At 56.8% G+C, this 19,526-nt stretch overlaps 2 protein-coding genes across 8 annotated transcripts; one reads left to right on the forward strand and one right to left on the reverse strand.

Annotated features, from left to right (window-relative positions):
- The first annotated feature begins 1,822 nt into the window (after positions 1-1,822).
- RNF126 (ring finger protein 126) lies at positions 1,823-14,043 on the forward strand. Of its 6 annotated transcripts, none has more exons than XR_008556330.1 (11): positions 1,823-1,993; positions 8,557-8,615; positions 8,980-9,043; positions 9,574-9,818; positions 10,890-10,958; positions 11,032-11,101; positions 11,728-11,821; positions 12,063-12,178; positions 12,266-12,436; positions 13,117-13,317; positions 13,807-14,043. XR_008556330.1 is itself a non-coding variant. In XM_008150716.3 (9 exons), exons 1-9 carry the CDS (start codon positions 1,919-1,921, stop codon positions 12,413-12,415), a joined length of 942 nt encoding a protein of 313 aa, XP_008148938.1. In that variant the 5' UTR covers positions 1,823-1,918; the 3' UTR covers positions 12,416-13,034. The 6 variants fall into 6 exon arrangements, 4 of the variants coding, with proteins under 4 accessions (XP_008148938.1, XP_028015350.1, XP_054573555.1 ...); XR_008556329.1 differs by having other exon boundaries at positions 13,950-14,043; XM_008150716.3 differs by lacking the exons at positions 13,117-13,317; positions 13,807-14,043 and having other exon boundaries at positions 12,266-13,034.
- A 48-nt stretch (positions 14,044-14,091) lies between these two features.
- Positions 14,092-18,153, reverse strand: FGF22 (fibroblast growth factor 22). 2 transcript variants are annotated; one of them, XM_008150717.3, is made up of 3 exons: positions 17,904-18,153; positions 15,178-15,281; positions 14,092-15,091 (listed from the first exon to the last, which is right to left on the reverse strand). In XM_008150717.3, exons 1-3 carry the CDS (start codon positions 18,115-18,117, stop codon positions 14,897-14,899), a joined length of 513 nt encoding a protein of 170 aa, XP_008148939.1. In that variant the 5' UTR covers positions 18,118-18,153; the 3' UTR covers positions 14,092-14,896. The 2 variants fall into 2 exon arrangements, with proteins under 2 accessions (XP_008148939.1, XP_028015376.1); XM_028159575.2 differs by having other exon boundaries at positions 15,178-15,284.
- Positions 18,154-19,526: the final 1,373 nt, after the last annotated feature.

Genomic DNA, 19,526 nt, shown 5'->3' on the forward strand with positions numbered 1-19,526 from the left:
GGTGTCTGTAGAAGCCCAGTCCAGACTGTGCCACCTTGGCCAGGCCCACAGCCTTTTGGTGTACGGAACAATGCTCCAACCACCTGAGCCACCGGCCAGGGCCTGAACTCGTAGTTTTAGAACATGGAAACAATGGGTTCTGGTTCCCACTGCATGGGTCTGGCACCTAGCAGGTACTCATTAATGTTTAGTTACTCAAGACTGTTGACCATGTACTGTATGTTGGGTGTTGGCCTCACATATTGGGAGATACCATTGCTAACTCCTGGATTAGGGGATGGCTGTAGTGGAAGAGATCAGGGTGCTGAGCAGCAGGGTGCAATGGGGGATGGGGCTCTCCCATGAAGGGGTGGGGACAATCTCCCGAGAAGCAGAAAAAGAGAAGGGCCAGTGGAAAGGGCGCTCCCAGCAGAGGGCATGCCCAGGCAAAGGTCCTGAGGTGAGATCCAGCTGGGCCCACCCCGCTGGGGCCAATGAGGCTGAGCTGGAGAGGGGATGGGTGAGGGGCAGATGACCTCAGGGCAGGCAGCAGGGCCCACTGAAGACCAAGGAGGTGCTTTGGCTACCCATGTGTGTCCCAAGTCTCATCTAAGCTTTGGGAGGCAGTTTTTGCCATCTGCCCAGAGAGGTCAGGCAACTTGCCCAGAGTCACACAGCCAGTGTGGTTTGTGAGACTTGAACATGAGCCTACTGGCTCCAAGGCCTCTTGAGTAGTACTTCATACACTTCTGCAGAATTAAAGAATGAATGTCGGCGGTGTGAAGTGAGCCAGTAGCTGGGCATGAGAGGTCTTAGGCAAAGGATCTACTCCTCCCTGGATCTGAGAGTTCCTGGATTCCCAGTGATGGGGCCAGTGCGCACTCTGGTGGTCAGAACAGGAATCACCCCGAGCCTTGAGTGAGTCAAGACACTGGCAGACAACTCCCTCTCCTTAGCCTCTTGACATTCAAGACCTTTTACACATAGGCGGCACTTTTTATTTTCTCAACACCGTGGCTAATGCCCTCTCCCCTAGGAAGCTCTGACTGTCTCCCCAGGAAGAGCCAGGGCCACCTTAGGGTTCCATCCTCTGGCTCAACCTCAAGCAGCTAGAGGTGTCTGAACCTATCTGTGTTTGCTCCAGCCAGAGAGTATTTCAGACCACCCTTTTCACTGTCGTTTCCCATGCTGTGTCCTTGCAGCCAGGTGCTCAATGGATATTGTTTGAGTAGAGAAAGAAATACTAGTAAATGCATGATTGGGCCGGGACCTCCTTTGATCCAGGAATGAGTCTCTTGTCTGTATTCATTCAACAATTGTTTAGGGAATGCCCGTGTGCCAGGCAGTTATGAGTCTAGCCGGAAACAAAATACAAACATCCCATCTGCTGTGGAGCTGACCCAACAGTTTACTAGGTGAAAATAGTGCTAGTGAGGAGGGCATCTCAATAGATTAGACATTTTGAAACAATTGAAAGATATGAGGAAGAATGCCCCTGTGTCTAGGAGAACTGTGCACCCAGGAGAAGCACAGCCAGTGCAAAGGCCCGGAGGTGAGAGCGCGCCTGTTGCGTTCCAGGAGCAATAAGGACAGTGAGGGGAGATATTGGGACTTGAGGTCGGAGGAATAAAGAGGGGAAGTGGGGGGCCTCTACAGGTTAGAAGAAGCTCGACCTCGCCCCATTCAGACCCCGCCTCTCTGTCCGAAGCCCAGCTCCGGAGGCTCCTGCACCTAGTTTGCCCCTCGGCGGCCACCGTCGACCGGGCCACCGCCCGCTGTGCGCGCCGCCAGACCGGCTCCCGCGCTCCCCACTCCGCCCCGTGCGCTGTGCGTGCCGTGCGTGAGCGTGCGCGGGCTCGTCGGCCGGCGAGTGAGCAGCAAACGGCCGGCGGCGAACGCCGCGCGGTGGGCGGGCGGCGCGGAGGAGGCGGCGGCGGCCATGGCTGAGGCGTCGCCGCAGCCCGGACGGTACTTTTGCCACTGCTGCTCGGTCGAGATCGTACCGCGTCTGCCGGTGAGCCCCGAGCCGGGCGTTGGGCGGCGGGCTCTCTCCTGCGTCCTGCGGCGAGCTGGCCCAGACGAGGAAACTGAGCCCCGGCGGCGGCGGCATGGGCCCTGCGGGGGTTTCCGAGGCGGGGCCTGTCTCCGGTGGCGCAGCGGGGCCGGTGATCCCGATCCGCGGCCTCCCGCCCCGTGAGGCCGCTGGGTCCCCGACGGGGAAACGGAGGTTCGTGGAGGCCGCGTGACCTGCTCCGGCGCGCCGCCCAGGAGGAAGCGGGGCCTTGGAGGAAAGGTGACCGGGGGCCGTTCCCGGAGCGCGTCGTCGGCGCCGCGCCTCGCTGTGGGCCGCCCGGTGGAAGGCCCCCCACCTGCGCTCCGTCGTCGGGACGAGGGGCTGTGGCCCTGCGCCGGTCTGACAGCTGACCCGAGCCCGCGTTCTTGCGCTTCCTTGGGGCTTGAGCCCACCCAACATCTTGCTCTTTTAGGCCAGTATTTCCCAAGATGGCCTGATCGCGCCGAGTGGTACAGGAGGGGGCTTCTTGATAAAGACAGTTCTCCAGGCCCCTCATCCCGGAGATTCTGAGTCAGTAGGTCTGGGGTGGGACCAGTGTTCCCCTGCTCTTGGCTGACCCGGTCCCCTTTCACAGGTGGAAAAACAGGCCCTCGGCGGCTCATGCCGGCCACGGACCTGACGTTTGCTGCTGGGCCAGTTCACCGGGAGCAGGTGTGGGATCTGGAAGTGGCCAGGATTTACTGAGCACCTACAGGGTGCGCGCCTTGTACTTGATTTCCTCACAGTCACCTGGCTGGTGGGTGGAGGAGCCTGTTTTGATTTCAGAGCTACACTTAGTCCTTCCTTTCCAGCTCTAGGGTTCCCTGGGAAGAGGGATTGCTGCTGGGAGGGGGCCAGGAAGAGCCAGGAGAAGGAGTCTGTTCAAAGGATCCTAGCCACAGAGAAGACAAGGAACTAGGGCTGGGGTTTGAAGAGGGGTGCCTAGGGTCCAGGAGGAGAGAAAGTGTAGGAGTGGTGTGGCTTCCAGAAGCAAGGGACTTCCTCCCCTTCCTAGGGAAAGGGGAAAATAAAATGAAACCGGAACCAGGGGTGGGTGAGCACAGACTTGGGGAGCTGAACTCCAGTCTTGCTTCTGTCTCTTCGGGCTTCCTGAGCCCCAGCTCTTGGTTCTTGCTTTCTCCACTGTGGCAGGAAGGGGCTGGTCGCCTGACAGCCCACCAGCCTGGATTAGTCGGATACAGTCCCTCACAGTTGGTGTGAGCCCCAGGGTAGGCCCTGGGTGGAGGCTGAGGCTGCAGCTGGGCATCTGCACAGTTAGCTGTCCTAGGTTTTCCCATCCTGGGGCCAGCACAGGGCCTGGGGCCTGGCCTGGTGTGGCCACTTCCTGACTATATGGCCTTTGACCAGAAAGACTCTGACCTCTTCTGACTGTCACTGGGCTGATGAGGACCTTCCTAGTGACAGAATCCAGTGGTGTCAAGATAGCCATCACCTTTGCCCTCAGGGTTTATAGACTGGTCAGGGAGTGAACCTGGAACACTGATTGTCAAGTATTTAGTCAGGAATGGTGGTAAATATCCTAAGAGCAAGTATGGCAGGGAGGGGGTATCTGGGTGGATGGAAGGGTGCTTGGCGTGGGATTCAATGAGGTTCAGTAGACAGGGTGATGTTTATCATTAAGGGGAACACCTGGTATTCTTAAGGAGGGAAAGTTGGTTCTTGGTAATAGCAGAAGGTCCCAGCCAGCACTCGCCTTCAGAAATGGGACTTATGTTTGGGAAACTAGCCCCACTGTATCTGCTATAAGATACTTGGGCTGATTTTTATGCAGCTCCTACTGCAGTTGTGACAGGAAATGGCTGTTGTCACAGTAGCTCTTTCTCAGGTACCCTGGACTCATGGGCTCTATCAGCTGGGCTCGAATCTAGGATCCTGCTGAGGCTGCACCCAGCTGCACGTCTTCTCCGCTGTGTGTGGGTGAGGTGTTCAACCTCCCTGGGCCTCAAGTCTCCTCACTGTCAGATGGGTTTGATGAGATAATCCACACTCACTCGATGGGGTCCACTGGGAGTATCTTTGTACAAAGGAGCCCAGCACCTGACTCCCAGAACGCAAAGGGAAAGGTGGGTCGCTTAGCTGGAGTGTGGCATGTGAGAGCAGGAACCAGACAGGCCAGCTGACTTGGAGGCCTCGAGGCTGATGCACAGGCCCAGACTTGATCCTTACCTGGAAACTGGAGTGCTGGGGACGTGGTGGATGTGCATGACTGCAGGGTCCTGGATGTGGACCTGCTGCGCCCGACATCCTTGGGGCTTGTGCAGAGGTCAGTTCTTCAGGGCAGGTTCTTGCACACCAGTTGTGTCCGTGGGAGATGGGAGTCTCAGTCCCTATGATGGTGTCAAAAGCAGCCTGGGAAGATTGAGGAAGGTTGGGTTAGGTAGGTTCCAACCCACTTCCTGCCCCTGAGTTAAACTATCTGCTGAGGTCTGTGTGTGTGTGGTTGGTGTGAAGTGGGCCTTAGATGATGCCAGGTCCTGGCAGGGCTCTGCACTCCGGCATCCAGCAGTGTGTGTAGGGCTCACGGAGACAGATGGGGCATGACTGGGGTGTACGGGACAGGGATGGGATTGGGACAGTGTTCCCAGTGACATCTGAGGAGGTTTACAGGGGGTGGAGGGAGCAGCAAGTGCACCCAAAGGGTCTGGGGGCTATAGAGGTCTCATTTTGTCTGTGTTTGGGTCTGAGTCCATGTACCCCTGCTACACCTCTGCACCAGCCCTCTATGGGGTCTGTGCTGCACCTGGAGCTCTGCTTTTTCCCGAGGGACCCTGAGGGGCCTGGGCCACTGAGGCACTGTCACTGTAGTAGGTGATCATATGGGGCAGGCGTCTCTCCAGCTCCTGCCTCAGTTTTCCCAACTTCACCGTGGGCCCTCTGCCTATGTGTGGTGTGAAGGAGTCTTAGACAAAGGATGGTGCCTGTCCTGAGGGCTAGTCCAGGTGACATGGGCCCCCATGTTAAAGCCCCCATGTCCTTCCCGTCACCAAGGAGGATCCAAATACCGTAGTACCTTCTGACCATGTCCTAGGGGCCCAGTGTATGGAGTGAGTGCCCGGTGAATTTAGCATCTGTGTGTCATCCTTGGTGCTCTGGCCACTGCTGTTGCTATGGTGATGATGCTGGGGTGGTCCCCTTTCACCCTTCCTCTGAGGGGAGAAGTAATTCCTGACAAGTCATTGGCTAAGGATAGGTGCTCACAAGTTAGGGCCCAGCAAGCGGGCTGTTTCCCCCACCTAGAAGAGGAGCGGTTGCCACCTTGGCCCTGTCACTGGAGATAAGTTCTGCCTTGTGGGAGGGATACATTCCATCTCACAGTCCCCTTGCTGGGATGTGGGTTTCTACCATTGGCCACTCTGATTTAATAAAAATCTCTGGTATATGCTCTCTGAGAAGGAGAGCATGGGAGACTCCTGGTTCTGGCTCCTCCCCACCGCCTGCAAGCAGGCTGGAGCCCTGCCTCAAGTCTGGGGCAGCCTATGGCTCAGAGGGGCCACTCTGGACTCTGCACAGAGCACAGAGGCAGAGCCTAACTACGACCCAATGTCAGACCACAGCCCTTGAGTCCTCAGCAGCTGCTGGATTTCAGAGCCCTGGGGTTGAGGCCATCCTCCGTTTACAGGTGGGGAGACCGAGGATTGCAGCCGGGAGGTGACGTTTGAGCAGAGACCCAGCTTCCGTGAGGGGGCCAGCCAGGTAGATATATGGGGAAGAGTGCTCCTCCAGAGGGGATGGTGTGTAGGCCCTGAGATGGGCAGGACCAGCGTGAGGCTGCCAGGGTGAGAGGGCAAGGGGGAGGGCAGAGGCAGCCTGGACTTGGGTCTGGAGGGGGCGGAGCTGTGGGAGTGGCCTGGCCAGATGGTTCTGGACCTGACCATGTGCTGATTGTGCTTAGTGCTGAGATGGGGCTCCATAGTGACCTGCACAGAGTGGTTGGGTTCAGGCAGGTGTTGGGACCTTGGAGGACAAGGACGATGAGACAGGCTGAGAGAAGTGAGTGCCCAGGAGCTGTAATGAGCCTTAAAAGTGGGAGAATAGGTTGCCCATTTCCAGCATGTCAAGCTGATGTTCATTCTGAGGCCACATGGCACATCTGCAAGTCTGGGGTGAGGGCTCTACTAGGATTTGGACCTTCCTGTGAACCCGGAGCTGAGGGGTTCCCTGGGCAGACTCCTGGTGATGGGCAGGTTTGTCTGACCTTGCCATGTTTATGGGGTGTCTGGTTCCCTGCATCCTAACTGTGGCCCCTGCAGCCACATTTCCCTGTGGGCCTGTTCACAAAGCCTCCTGTAGCTCATGTGAAACCTTGAAGTAAACAACAGGTTGAGGGCTGGCAGGTGGGTGCTAGGAGGAGCACCTGAGTGACACCCCACTGGCTGGGAATCCTGTGTTGGGTTATGATTATGGTGATCACTCACTGTGGTAGAGCTGTCCCTTGCCCTCACACCCCTTCTTAGGAGGGCAGAGGACTGCTATCCTCACCATTTCTTATAACAATTTACTGAGATGACCCATTTAAAATGTACACTTCAGTGTGGTTAGTATACTTGGAGTCCTGCACCAAAGCCTTCCATCCAATTTCTGAATATTCCATCAGCCCAAAAGAAACCTGTCCTCATCAACAGTCACCTCATTTCCCTCCCCTAACAACCACCAACCCACCTCCTGTCCCTGTGGATTTGCCTGTTTTGGAGAGATCGCATAAAAGGAATCATGCACTGTGTGTAGCCTTTTGTACCTTCTCCCACTGAGCTTCATGTGTTCAGGATCCATCCTTGTTATAGTGAGTGTCAGTGCATCACTCCTTTTCATGGTTGAGGAATGTTCCAATACGTGGATGACCACATTCAAGCGTTGATGGACACTTGGGTTGTGGCTCTTGTGACTCGAGACATGGTCATGGATGGATAGGATTCTTTGTAGGTGTGTTTTTATTTCTCTTGGAGGACACCTAGCAGTGGCATCTCAAGGTCATGTGGTAACTGTGTGACCTTCAGAGGAACTGTTCACTGTGTTATAGAGACTGCCCGTTGCACATTCCCACCAGCGTGTTGGAGGTTCTGATTCCTCCATGTCCTCGCCAGCACTTTTCACTGTCGTCTGTTTGAGTGTAGTCGTCCCATGGGTGTGCAGTCCGTCTCACTGGTTGTGACCTGCATTTCCCTGTTACCGGTGGTGTCAAGCGTCTTTTTATTTGTGTATCGGAAGAAATGATCCTTTGGTCATTTTTTAACTGGGTTGTTGTCTTTTTAATGTTGAATTGTAAGGATTCTTTATATATTGGATACAAGGCCCAATGACTTGTGCAGCTCCCACCTGCCCTCCCTACTTGGCTCCGGCCGCTTTGCTTTTGGCAGCCAGGCAGGTGAGAGGGACCAGGGGTGCGCTATGGAGTGCCCACTGTCCAGATGCAGGTGTCCAGCACCCCACCATGGGGCTACTCCCACTGTCCAGATGCAGGTGTCCAGCACCCCACCAGCGGTGCCACATGGGACTGTAAACAGCCCCACCTTCTCTCTCACAGCACATGGGCCGTGCTTCTGAATGTCACCTTGGGCAGAAGCAGGTCTTGCACACGTCTTGTGTCCTTTTTATGGCTTTAGGGACACCTGTGATAACCCTGAAATCTGCACACACCCAACAACACGATGTAGGCTGGGCTTGTTGGAGGGACATCAGCATGGTTTCAGGGCTCATGTACATTGTGCCTGAGGCTGGTCCTCTCCTCTCCCCTCACGACATCACAGCCTCTGCCACCTGGCTGCGGGAGGGAGGGATGCAGGGGGCGTGGCCAGTGTGGATGAGGTCACACTTCAGCTTAGGGTCACAGATCCTCTGCCAGGGCTGCCAGTATGTTCCAGAAATTCCATTGTGGGGCATCTACAGGCCGGTCCCTCTGCCCTCAGTGGCCATCCTCCTAGGAGCTGAACCTCCTCTGAGGCCAGATAGCCCTGGAGTCCCATACACAGTCTCTTGTGCAGCCATCTAGGAGTATAGGGTCGGGGGCCTGCTCAGGACCACATCTCCTTCATGTGTGTGTAGGGGGGTCACTTGAACATTCTCTCAAACAGCTTTACTGGACCCTCATTAGCTGGCCTGTGGTTGCTACAGGCCTTGTCAGAGCCTTCATCAGCTAATATGCTGAGTGGACACACTGAAACTCTGTAACTGGGATGTGGGTGGGTGGGGAGATCCCCTGCAGAGGAGCAGGTCAAGATACAGAGGTTGTAGCTCTGGTTGATGTGTGCCCGTGCCCAAGCCCTGTCCATACCCACCAGCTGGGCCTCTGCTGGTTCTGACCCTGGAATGCAGCAGTTTCACAGATGGGTTTCTTGAGGTGACACCCATCCTGGGCCTCACTCCTATCCTCTGCTGCTTGCTGGGGCCTGAGACCAGGGCCCAAGATGTGTCCTGCTCCAGGCAGGGATGTCCAGTGAGCCCACAGAGGCAGATGCCATGGGGGCCAGGATCCTGAGATCACACTCACCTGCTCTCTCCTCCCACAGGATTACATCTGCCCACGATGTGAGTCTGGTTTCATCGAGGAGCTGCCAGAAGAGACCAGGTAATGCAGCCCCTTGGTCACAGAGGTCTCGGGCCCAGGTGCATGCTGGTAGGATCCAGGCTTCTGGGGTGAGAGAGCAGAGTTGTGCCGAGGGGACATGTGCGTGCTGCACCCAGTGCTGGTTCAGAGCCGTTTCGGTGGACAGAGCCTGGGAGGGTGATAGTGGGCAGGGGGTGGGCTTGGGGCAGTGCCCTCAAGTCCCTGGGCAGCCAGAGATTAAGATGGTCTTCACTCTCCTGACTTGGGATGAGGGCAGGGGCTGCTAAGGGTGGAGAGTGACCCTGAGGCCCGTGGGGGTCAGGCGGGGGTCCTGCCTCTTCTCCAGCGGGTCGCCCCACTGCTGACTTGCACCGTGTCCACCCAGGAGTACAGAGAACGGTTCCGCTCCCTCCACAGCCCCCACAGACCAAAGCAGGCAGCCATTTGAGGTGAGTTGACTGGCCTCCCCTGACAATGGATGATGCCCTGCATGGCTGAGGAAACAGACTCAGCCCCTCGTCCTGCAGGTGGTTGCTCACCCCGCTCCCCAACAGGCAGGGTTGTCCTTCTCCCCGACTACTGGGGCCTTTTTTTTTTTTTAACTTAAAAATTTTTTTTAATTGATTTGAAAGAGGGAGGAGGGGGGCGGATAGAAAGAGAAGCAGCAACTTGTTTTTCCTCTTAGTTATGTATTCATTGGTTGATTGTTATACGTGCTGTGGCCACGGATCGAACTTGAAACCTTGTTGTATTGGGATGATACTCTAACCAACTGAGCTATCTGGCCAGAGCCCTGGGATCTCTTGAACTCCCCATCCTTGGTCCCTCCTCCGAGAGCCTCCTGCATCCTGCATGTGCACCAAGATTTCTCTGGTGTCTTCCTGTCCCCTTGAAGCCCTGAGCCTAGAACAGTGGCCACAGTGGGGAGGAGCTGTGGCGCCCATGCAAGGGGCCCACGGTCACGGCCTTCCTCCCGCAGAACGTGGACCAACACCTCTTCACGCTGCCGCAGGGCTACGGGCAGTTTGCTTTCGGCATCTTTGATGACAGCTTTGAGATCCCCACGTTCCCCCCAGGGGCGCTGGCCGACAATGGCAGAGACCCCGAGAGCCGGCGGGAGAGAGAGCAGCAGTCCCGGCACCGGTATGGCGCCCGGCAGCCCCGAGCCCGCCTCACTGCGAGGAGGGCCACCGGCCGGCATGAAGGCGTCCCCACGTTAGAAGGGTGAGGGGGCTGTGGGGGGCAGGTGGGTGGGTTGCTCTTGGGGCTTCTAGCCTGCCCACCCCACTCGGAGACCATCTGCCCATCCAGAAGATGGTCTGGATGTTACCTCTGGGCAGGGCAGTTCTCCCATGAGTTCTGGCAGAGCCACCCAAGCCCACCATGCAAAATGGGGTGGTGCAGATAGGGGTCGGGGCCCTCGCTGGGGGGCTGGGGAGGCTGAAGTGTGGCTCATGGACCTGGACAGGGCTGGGAGAGCCTCATGTCCACTGAGTGTCCCCATTGTCCTGAGCAGGGCTTCATTGGATGTGGCTGATTCACCTTCAGGTCTTTGTCCCAGAGCAGCAGCGAGCTGGTAGTTCCTGGTATCCCTGCCCTGTAACGGGGCCCCTTGCCCCCTCCTGTGTGCAGGTACCCAAACAGCTTTTTAGCGTGATGACTGCACAGGAAGGGGAAAGGCGCTCAGAAAGACGGAGAATAAAAGCATTGTTCCTTGCAGGCCCCATCTCTCCAGAGGAGGCGAGGCTAGGCTTCTCACACATCTCTGAGATAGACTTGACTGTATATGAAGCCCTTGTGTCACTTAAAATGGGCTTAAATCTACATACAGCCCATCCATTTCCCCCACTGAGCTGGAGGCATTTCTAGCTCGGCCCAGCCAGTTCCTGATGCCCCTGCTGTCTCCTGTCTGAGCAGCACCCACACCCTACAGACCTTGGACTCTGGGTACAGCAGGATGTTTGGGTCTGCTGCAAACAGCAGGGTTGACCCCATGGCTCTCATGAACTCCAGGATGTTCCCCCAGGTTGTATAATGGGGGTTGGATGTGGTGTCACAGCCATAGGTGCCATCCGGGCCTTGGGGAAACCTGGCCTGGAACTCCGTGAGGGAGATGCTTCTTGGGTCCCTCTCATGTTTCATTCTTCTTCCTCATCACAAATCTTACTGGTCGAAAGCACAACCTTTAAATGTTGTGGATTTAGAAGCGGGGCTCCAGTTTTCTGTGTGTCCTCCCTAAGGGGGCCCTGACCCTGGGAAGGCACTGACCACAGGCCTGGCCTTGCTCTGTTCCAGGATCATCCAGCAGCTGGTCAATGGCATCATCACTCCAGCCACCATCCCCAACCTGGGCCTGGGCCCCTGGTGAGTAGGTGGGCGGGTCCCCTAAGTGCCCCCCAGCCCCTCTGCTACTTGAACCCCACACGTCTCTGCCCAGGGGTGTCCTGCACTCAAACCCGATGGACTACGCCTGGGGGGCCAACGGGCTGGATGCGATCATCACGCAGGTACAGGGTGGGCCTCCCCAGGTGCACTAGGGTCATCACCATCGTTTCAACAGGCCATTCCTCCCCGCCAGCCCCCCAGCATTGAGAGGATGAGAGGATTGTAGGAATGTTCTGGTGGATTACATCCCTGGCGTGGACGCTCAGTTTCCTAGTGCCCCAGAACTTTCATCCTGAGGCTGGGGCACACCAGCCAAAATGCTTCCTCCTGGCATGGCACCACTGTAGAGCAGGAAACGGCGTGCCAAGGATGGGTGTTCGCCATAACCTCTGTGGCACTTGTGAGGCAGGAACATTGCCACTTTCAGGGCTGCTCGCCAGTGACCCCTTTGAGTATTTTGTCTCTGACGGGATCTGGCCCTCTGGTTCTAGCTGATGCCTCACAGGACACAAGACCGCATGAGCCCAGGGCCCTGTCTTCCTGCTCTGGCTGTGAGGTGACACTAACTAGATGAGCAGAAGAGTGGGCAGGAGCCGGTGGCTGGGCCTCATGGGGTGACTGACCTCTAATCCCTAAATGGAGGATCTGGGGGACCAGGACAAAAGCGGCCTCAGTGCTTTTGCAGGTAACCTAGCCTTGCATTTCAGAGTCGGGCAGGGCTCCTGCACTCTGGCCTCTTGTCTTTCAGCTCCTCAATCAGTTTGAAAACACAGGCCCCCCACCCGCAGACAAAGAGAAAATCCAGGCCCTCCCCACCGTCACTGTCACCGAGGAACACGTAGGTACGTGGCCCTCAGTCACCCAGCTTCTTTTATTTTCAAGGTATTTTCCCTAGGACTTTTATGTTAGACCAAAGGTCGGCTTGAAGGGGAGGCTTTATCAATGTCTCCTCTGTTCCCCTGGGACACAAGACTCAGGACATAGTCTCTTTCCCTCCCCTGGGTCCAAGGTGGCTCTGGATGGGCAGTCTCCCCAATGGGACACCTTTGATTGGATGTGTCACGGGATCCCCGCTCCCCGCAGGCTCTGGGCTGGAGTGCCCTGTATGCAAAGACGACTACGAGCTGGGTGAGCGTGTGCGGCAGCTGCCCTGCAACCACCTCTTCCATGACGGCTGCATTGTGCCCTGGCTGGAGCAGGTGAGCAGGTGGGTGGTTATGGCCACGGGCCCTCTCCACCCCTGCCCCCTGCCAGCCTCTGAATTGCTTCCCTCTCTCCCCACAAAGCACGACAGCTGCCCTGTCTGCCGAAAAAGCCTCACAGGACAGAACACGGCCACCAACCCCCCAGGCCTGACCTCGGTGAGCTTCTCCTCCTCATCATCGTCCTCCTCCTCCAGCTCGCCCAGCAATGAGAACCCATCAAGCAACTCCTGAGTCCCCCCACCAGTCCCCAGAGTAAGCACAGGACCCCAGCCAGCACCAGGCCCTGTGGGCAGGGGGGACATGGACATCCCAGAGGCCAGGAGGTGCCCCCCACCTGCCTCAGCTCTCACACCACCATGGCTCCCATGGACTCCGGTGCCAGCTGTGCCCCCAGCTGTGGGCAGAGGCTCGGAGGACCCACTGCCTCCAGTCTGTGGAGGAAGCCCGGCCCTCCCCCAGGGATGTCCCTTGAGGGGCTGGGCACAGAGGGGCGCAGGGCATATGTCGCCCTCAGGCGTCCCCAACATCCCCTGTCCCATTTGTCTCTAACCTCACCCTCTACATGTTCAACAGTGGAAAGGTTTTTATAATTTTAAATTATTACTGCTTTGAAATAAATGGACGTTAGCTCACATGCGGCCCTGCATGATCTGTGGAAAGACGGGGTAGAGCCACTCAGCTGGGGTCTTGGCCCCACCAGACAGGCCAACAGTCCCCCGCCTTGAGTGCAGGGGGCTCGGGACCACAAGAATGACCAGCAAAACAGAACTACACTGCTCTGACAGATGTTTTTTAAAGGAAAAAATATATGTATCTTGGAAGTTATTTAAAAATACACCTACTTAGAGAAGCAGGTGGTTGGCGTTTTCCTTCTGCGCCGGACCCTGGGTTGTGGCTCTTGGGCACCAGCCAACACCGCTGTCCCAAACCAGAACCCTGGAAGTGGACTGGTGACGTTCGACCAGAAGGTGCAGAGGGTCACTGCGTTGGAAACATGAAACAGGAAACCCCAATGTGCTGAGCTGTCAGGTGGGGCCTCCCCAGCCCGTGCTTACTGCAGCTGATGGTGTTCATGTACGAAGGCTATTCTGGAGTGCAGGGTCACCAGGGTGGAACCATTGGCCCTGACCACAGTGAGTGTCCACTCTGTACTACCACCCCCCCTCCACCCCCCACTCCCCACCCCCCCGTAAGTGACCCCTGGCTTTGTGTTCTGTATTTTAAGTGGCAGGAGGCTGGGATGGGTGGAAGCCCTCACCTCACTCCCCAGGGATTACCTGCCCCAAGCAGAATGTCCCACCTTAGTTTAGGAGGAGCTCCCACGTTAGCCCCCCGACCCCCACCCCCATAAAACCCCATGGGGTAAATGGCATCATCATTCTCACTTTATTTTTTTTAAATATATTTTTATTAATTTCAGAGAGGAAGGAAGAGGGAGAGAGATAGAAACATCAATAATGAGAATCCTCAATCGGTTGCCTCCTGCACGCCCCCTACTGGGATCGAGCCTGCAACTCTGGCATGTGCCCTGACCAGGAATCAAACTGTGACTTCCTGGTTCATAAGTGGACGTTCAACCACTGAGCCACACCAGCTGGGCGATCATTATTCTCACTTTATAGGAGGAGAAACTGAGGCCCAGAATGGAATTGTCTGACCCAAGGCTCCAGAACTCAGCCCTGTGGTGGGGGTTTCTCGGGTTCTGGGAGAGTGGTGGGCACTCCCCCAGGCACAGCACTTCCCATGTACTCCCCTCCATCCCCAGCCTATGGAGGACACTGACATGAAGCCCCTCGGTCTGCACATGGCACCCCTCCCCCTGAAGAACTGAGAAGCTTTGAAGACATTACTCAATTTCAGACCCTGTATGTGTGTTTCTATATCTGCTGTGACCACACACATTTATTCTTGAACACTTCTGGGATCAGGAGTCTTGCATAAGTCTCAGGGGCTAACTAACCCCAGGTGTGGGCAAGACTGGTCCTTCCTTAGGCTCCAGGAAGAACCATTTCTGGCCTTTTCCAGCTTCTAGAGGCACCACATCCCTGGCTCGTGGCCCCTTCCTCCATCTTCACAACCAGCAGCAGCCTCTTCCATCTCTGACTCAGATGCTCAGACCTCCCTCTTAGGAGGACCCTTGTAATGATAATGCTCCCCCCGCCCCCCCATAATCCAGGATCATCCCCATCTCAGCGCCTTGACTTAATCCTACCTGCAAAGTCCCTTTACAGTGTGAGGCAACATGTCCACAGGTCAGGACATGTCCATGTTGTCCTCTCCCTCCTGGTCCCCAGACTCCCTGGTCCCTAGCTTCCCCTCTCCTCTACCTCAACACTCCAATGGGTTCCCACTGCTGAGTCTTTGATAGGTTGTATCCCGGCTCAGAGTACTCTTCCAAGACCTGGTGACCTTCAGTCTCTAGTCCAGGAGGTGCCTTGTTGGGGACTCCTCGCTCCCCAGCTCATGACTCAACACCTACAGCCCCTACTCAGCTCAGTGTTCACCCGCCTCAGATTCAGACAAGGATGGGTGTGGGGTTCCTGCAGGGTCCCCAGAGCCCTGCAGACAGCAGGCATTCAATGCTTGTGAAAGGAATGAGTGACCAGACATGGTTTGGCCACAGCCTGGGCCTCCTCCAGCCTCTGGTCCCTGGCCACATGCCCAGATGTCTTTTGGATCTTGTCTAGCTGTTCCTCATGGCCCCTTGGGGCCTCAGGAGACCATGACGGGCAGGAAATGAGTGGAAAGGTGGTGCCGCCGTGTCCGGCCACCGCGTCGAGGGACCCCCCGCCTGTCCAGCGCCAGGAACATGGGCCGGCCTCGGTGACGCCAGCGAAGTGAGGCATAGGTGTTGTAGCCGTTCTCCTCAATGCGCTCCTGGAACCTACAGTGAGCAGTGTAGATCCGCTGCGGGGGGTCAGGAACATGAGGCCACTGGACCCTGTTTCCTGCCAGTGCCTGCCCACCACCGGCCACCCCCACCATGCACTCACCGACCCATAGAGGTGGCCCCGGCGGCTCATGGCCACGAAGAAGCCGGTGTGCACAGCCTTGAGGGCCACGACGCCCACGCGGATGGAGCGGATCTCAATGATGCCTGCTGGGAAGGGCTCGGTCAGGGCCCTCAGCCCCATCTGCTTCCCATTTGCTCTCTCATTCATTCATTCAAGTAACATTCACCAAGCACCACCTGTGTGCCTGGCCCTGTGCTGGGAATGGGAATACACGGGCCCACACAGGCTCACCTGTGTGGGCCTGTCCAGAGGATGTGCCCCTGACACATTGGAGGATGTAAGTGGGGAATAGTCGGGCTTTTTCCAAAGGGTACTGGGGAACCAGAGCAAGCTGTGGAGCAGAGGAGAGTCCCGGTTAGGTCAGGGATGAGAAAACCAAGCGAGAGGAGTTAGGTGCTTGCCTGAGTGAGCTGTTGATTTCAGTAAGAACAAGTACTGAGTGTAACTGTGACCATGGGCCGTGCAGCTTCCCCCATAGTTCTCACTGCCTTTGCCATGTCTGGCCCTGACAACTGTAGCCACTCAGTTACAGGGAGATGAAACTCCAGAAGGGAGGCACTGCCCAGGCAAAGGCCTGAGGGTGGGACATGGGTGTTTATAGCACAGTGCATTCAACTTGATAGCTGTTAACACTGAGTGCCAACTCTCTGCCAAGCACTGTACCCCACTAAGCCCACACAGTTCTGGGGTCAGGCGTCTTACATAATCTTAGGGGGCTAACCTAAGGAAGGACCAGTCCTGGGCAGGCAGGACTGGTCCTTCCTTAGGCTCCATGAAGAACCATTTCTGGCTTTTTCCAGCTTCTAGAGGCGCCACATCCCTGGCTCATGGCCCCTTCCTCCGTCTTCACAGCCAGCAGCGCAGCCTCTTCCATCTCTGATCTGACCCTCCTGCCTTCCTCTTCTGAGGGCCTTTGTGATGATACTGGGTGCTGACTGTGCCCACTTCCCAAGGGGGACACAGGCCTGGGAAGGAGCAGAGGCAGCTTCAGGCCCCATCTGTCGGTGGGTGACCTTGGGTGAGCTCTGCCTGCCTCTGAGCCAATGTTTCCTGTCCAGTGAAGCAGGACTTCAGGATGAGCCACACACACCCTCAGCCATGCACTGGGGTCTAATCTGGGTACCTCTTATATGCTGTGCTGGGCATGAGGGACAGAGTGGTGACCAGAGACAGCTCACCTTCATGGGGTCAAATCTGTGCACGGAGGTCTAATCTGGAGTCAAGGTTTTGCCCTCTTCAGTTTGTACTTGGATACCTGAGATAACAATGAGCTCACCCCATGCCCTATGGGGACTTGTACCTGCTGTTCCCTCAGCCAGGCCCCGGCTCCTCTTGTGCATGGTCAGCTCCTTTCCTTGATATGAGGCTCAACTCAAGCCCACTTCCTTGGAGAGGCCCCCAAGACCTCCCAGATAAAGCAGTCCCCGAGTCACCTCTTGTACATTGCCCTGTTTTCATTTTCTTTGCACCACACGTGGTCCCCTCTGAAATTATATTACATGTTTAACCGCTTTACCCTCTGTTCTGGCACCGCATGAAGGTGAGCTGTCCTGGTCACCCCTATGTCCCTCGTGCCCAGTACAGCATACAAGAGTTGCCCAGTAACCACTGAATTAATGAAGGACATTAAGACCTCCAAGTCCAACCCACACAGAGCCATCGACCAACCATCTATCACTCCATCACTGCCCAGATGGGGAAACTGAGGCTGGGATAGAAGAAGCAACTGTCTCAGGTCACCCAGCAGAGCCAGGCCTCAACCCCAGCCTGAGGCCACCCTGCCTGGCTGTGTCCACCACCAGTCAACCGGCCCAGCCAGTCCCCTGTCATTGCCCTGGTCTAGTGAATCTAATGAGGGCCTTGGGAGCCCCAGATGAAAGCATCTGGGAAGGGCAGGGGTGATTATCTGCCCTAATGGTGGTGATTCAGGCAGTGGCCAGCGATTAGCTTCATTCCCCCAGCCCCCCACCCACCCCCACCCAGGGCTCAGAGTTGTGGGGAGACTGAGGCAGGCCCATGGCGTCACCAACTGCCCTGGCTTCCCAACTGTCCCCAACCCCCTTCTCTTTGCCCCTGCATCTCCTCTTGCCTCATACATTCCACAGATACTTATTGAGAGCCTATTGTTTACTGGGTGGGGCAACTGGGACAGTGACTCCATCTCGATGAGGTCCTGGAGCATCAAGGAACCCCAGCAACGCAACCCCCCAGCAGTGTGACCCTGGGCAGGTCATTTCCCCTCTCTGTCTCAGTTTCCTAGAAATAGAGGGGTGCCTAACCCAGGCTGATCCTGAGTTTTGTTTTGCATTGTGGGAGTCAAGTTCAGAGCCCAGCTCTGCCCCACTGCATTATGTAACTTTCTAGAGTCTCAGTTTCCCCTCTACAAATGGGCCCAGTGACCCCAAACTCAACTTATCTGTAAACACCCTTTCTCTGCTAGTGAGCCAGGCCTGGAGCTGGGAGCTTCCTCTGTGACCATCTAGGTTTGGCCGATTTTACTGTGGAGGAAAATGAAGCCAAAAGGGTAAATGACTTGGCCAATGCCATACCACCACAGGAGCCCCCAGGACCATCCGTCGCGTGAGGGAGGGCCCAGCTCATCGTGAAGATTACTGCTGCAGTTGTTATTGCCCGCCTATTTGTCCAGAACCTTCTCCCCCCCACACCCCTCCACCCCCGTCACCCGGCAGCCCCACGCGACTCACTGTCAGGGCTGTGGCACCAGCGGGTGCCTTGCACGAGGCCGCTGGGGTCGACGCGCAGAAAGAAATGGGTGGAGGAGAAAAGGCGCCGCCAGCGCACGTCGCCCTCTAGGTGTGGGTAGCTGCGTGGTCTCCGGGGACCGCTCGAGGTCCTCGCAGCGCCGGGAGCCCGCGCCAGCAGCAGCCATGCCAGGCCCAGCCACAGGCGGCAGCGCATGGCCTTGCCGCCCGCTCTCTGCCGGCTTTTGCCTCCCGGAGCCAGTCCGCGGCTCAGCCATTGCTGACTCAGGGGCGGAGAGTCCGAAGGGGCCGCCCCGTTTGGGCCAATGGGGAGCCTTGGGGCTGGGGACAAGGCGGGGCACCTGGAGTGGCGCCAGGACGCAGTGGGCGAGGGGCGGGAGCGGGGGCGGCCCATTTGGGAAAACCTGCTGGGGCCTCGGCGGCGTGTGTTTGTCTTGCGCTGTGGGGAGGGCGGTGCGTGTCTGTGAATCACCGGGTTGGCCTGCAAGTGCTGCGGGGTGTAAGTGTGAGGCAGGCAGGGCACAGAGACAGAGAGAGAGAGATAGAGACAGAGATAGACAAAGAAACAGACATAAACGCAGAGTCAGAGATAGAGACTGAGGGACAGAGACAGTGAGGATGAGGCAGAGAAAGACCTGAGAGACATGGAAAGAGCGAGATACACAGACTGAGAGGCCAAGAGACTAAGAGACAGAGCTACAAAGGGACACAGACTAAGCTGGAGAGATGAGTATGAGGCACGGGAAGATGGTTGGAAAAGACAGAGAGAGACAGATATGGGAGAGACAGAGGGTAAGTCAGACGGAGAGACAGAAGTGGAGTTGATTAGGGGTCAGAGATTGGGTGGGAAGTTCTGGCCTGAGTGTTTGTTGTCTGTGTTAGCCAGGCCCCTGGACTGAGCATGTCCAGATGGAACTTGTCTGCCCTCCAAACTGGAGCTTCCTGAGAGCCAGGCCTCTGGGCAGGAGGCTTTGCTGAGGGGTGGGCATGGGGGTGGGGGAGCATGTGGGTACAAGAGCAAATGATCGCTTGGGAGACAGTGCACACAGGCATTTGAGCAGGTGGGTGAATGGGGTGTTGTGGGTGGGGGGGATGGGGACTCATGGGCATGTCTGTAGCCAGTGGATGGTGACTGAAGCCAGCACCCCATCCCCAGCGTCTGGAGCTGCATGTCCTAAGCATTAGGAGTGGGGTGGCCCCATTTATACCCACATCTGCTCACCATTTACAGAGACGTCCAAGCCTCACCGGGAACCATCCTGTGCCCTTGGTCCTGCATGGTGAGTACAATGAACCTCACAGACTCAAAGCCAAGAGGCACCATTGATAGGTGGGGAAACTGAGGCCTGGGAGGGGCAGCAACTTACCCACAGCCCCTCAGAGGACACATCCCAGGGTTCCAATCCCTGACCCTCTGCTCCCATCAGCCCAGTCCTATAGCTAGAGCCCTAGGTGGCACCTTTAAATTGCACCAGGGTGAAGAAAAGGTGACAAGCCCACCCTCCTGGAACACTGGAGGGGTAACTGACTCATCTTCCTGGAGGCTCTGGGGGATTCCATGATCCCTCGTCCTGGCCCCAGGAGGGCCCCACAGGGGCTGCCCAA

This window comes from Eptesicus fuscus, chromosome 6 (assembly GCF_027574615.1).
Source record: "Eptesicus fuscus isolate TK198812 chromosome 6, DD_ASM_mEF_20220401, whole genome shotgun sequence".
Taxonomy (NCBI): Eukaryota; Metazoa; Chordata; class Mammalia; order Chiroptera; family Vespertilionidae; genus Eptesicus; species Eptesicus fuscus.

Excerpts from the sequence above, each read along its gene's own strand:
- RNF126 (XM_008150716.3), top strand. The coding sequence starts at position 1,919 with ATGGCTGAGGCGTCGCCGCAGCCCGGACGGTACTTTTGCCACTGCTGC. Across the intron at positions 10,959-11,031 it reads AACCTGGGCCTGGGCCCCTG|GGGTGTCCTGCACTCAAACC; the intron begins GTGAGTAGGTGG and ends GTCTCTGCCCAG. Across the intron at positions 11,822-12,062 it reads TGTCACCGAGGAACACGTAG|GCTCTGGGCTGGAGTGCCCT; the intron begins GTACGTGGCCCT and ends CGCTCCCCGCAG.
- FGF22 (XM_028159575.2), bottom strand. The coding sequence starts at position 18,117 with ATGCGCTGCCGCCTGTGGCTGGGCCTGGCATGGCTGCTGCTGGCGCGG. Across the intron at positions 15,285-17,903 it reads CTGGTGCCACAGCCCTGACA|CAGGCATCATTGAGATCCGC; the intron begins GTGAGTCGCGTG and ends AGCCCTTCCCAG. Across the intron at positions 15,092-15,177 it reads GGGGCCACCTCTATGGGTCG|CGGATCTACACTGCTCACTG; the intron begins GTGAGTGCATGG and ends GACCCCCCGCAG.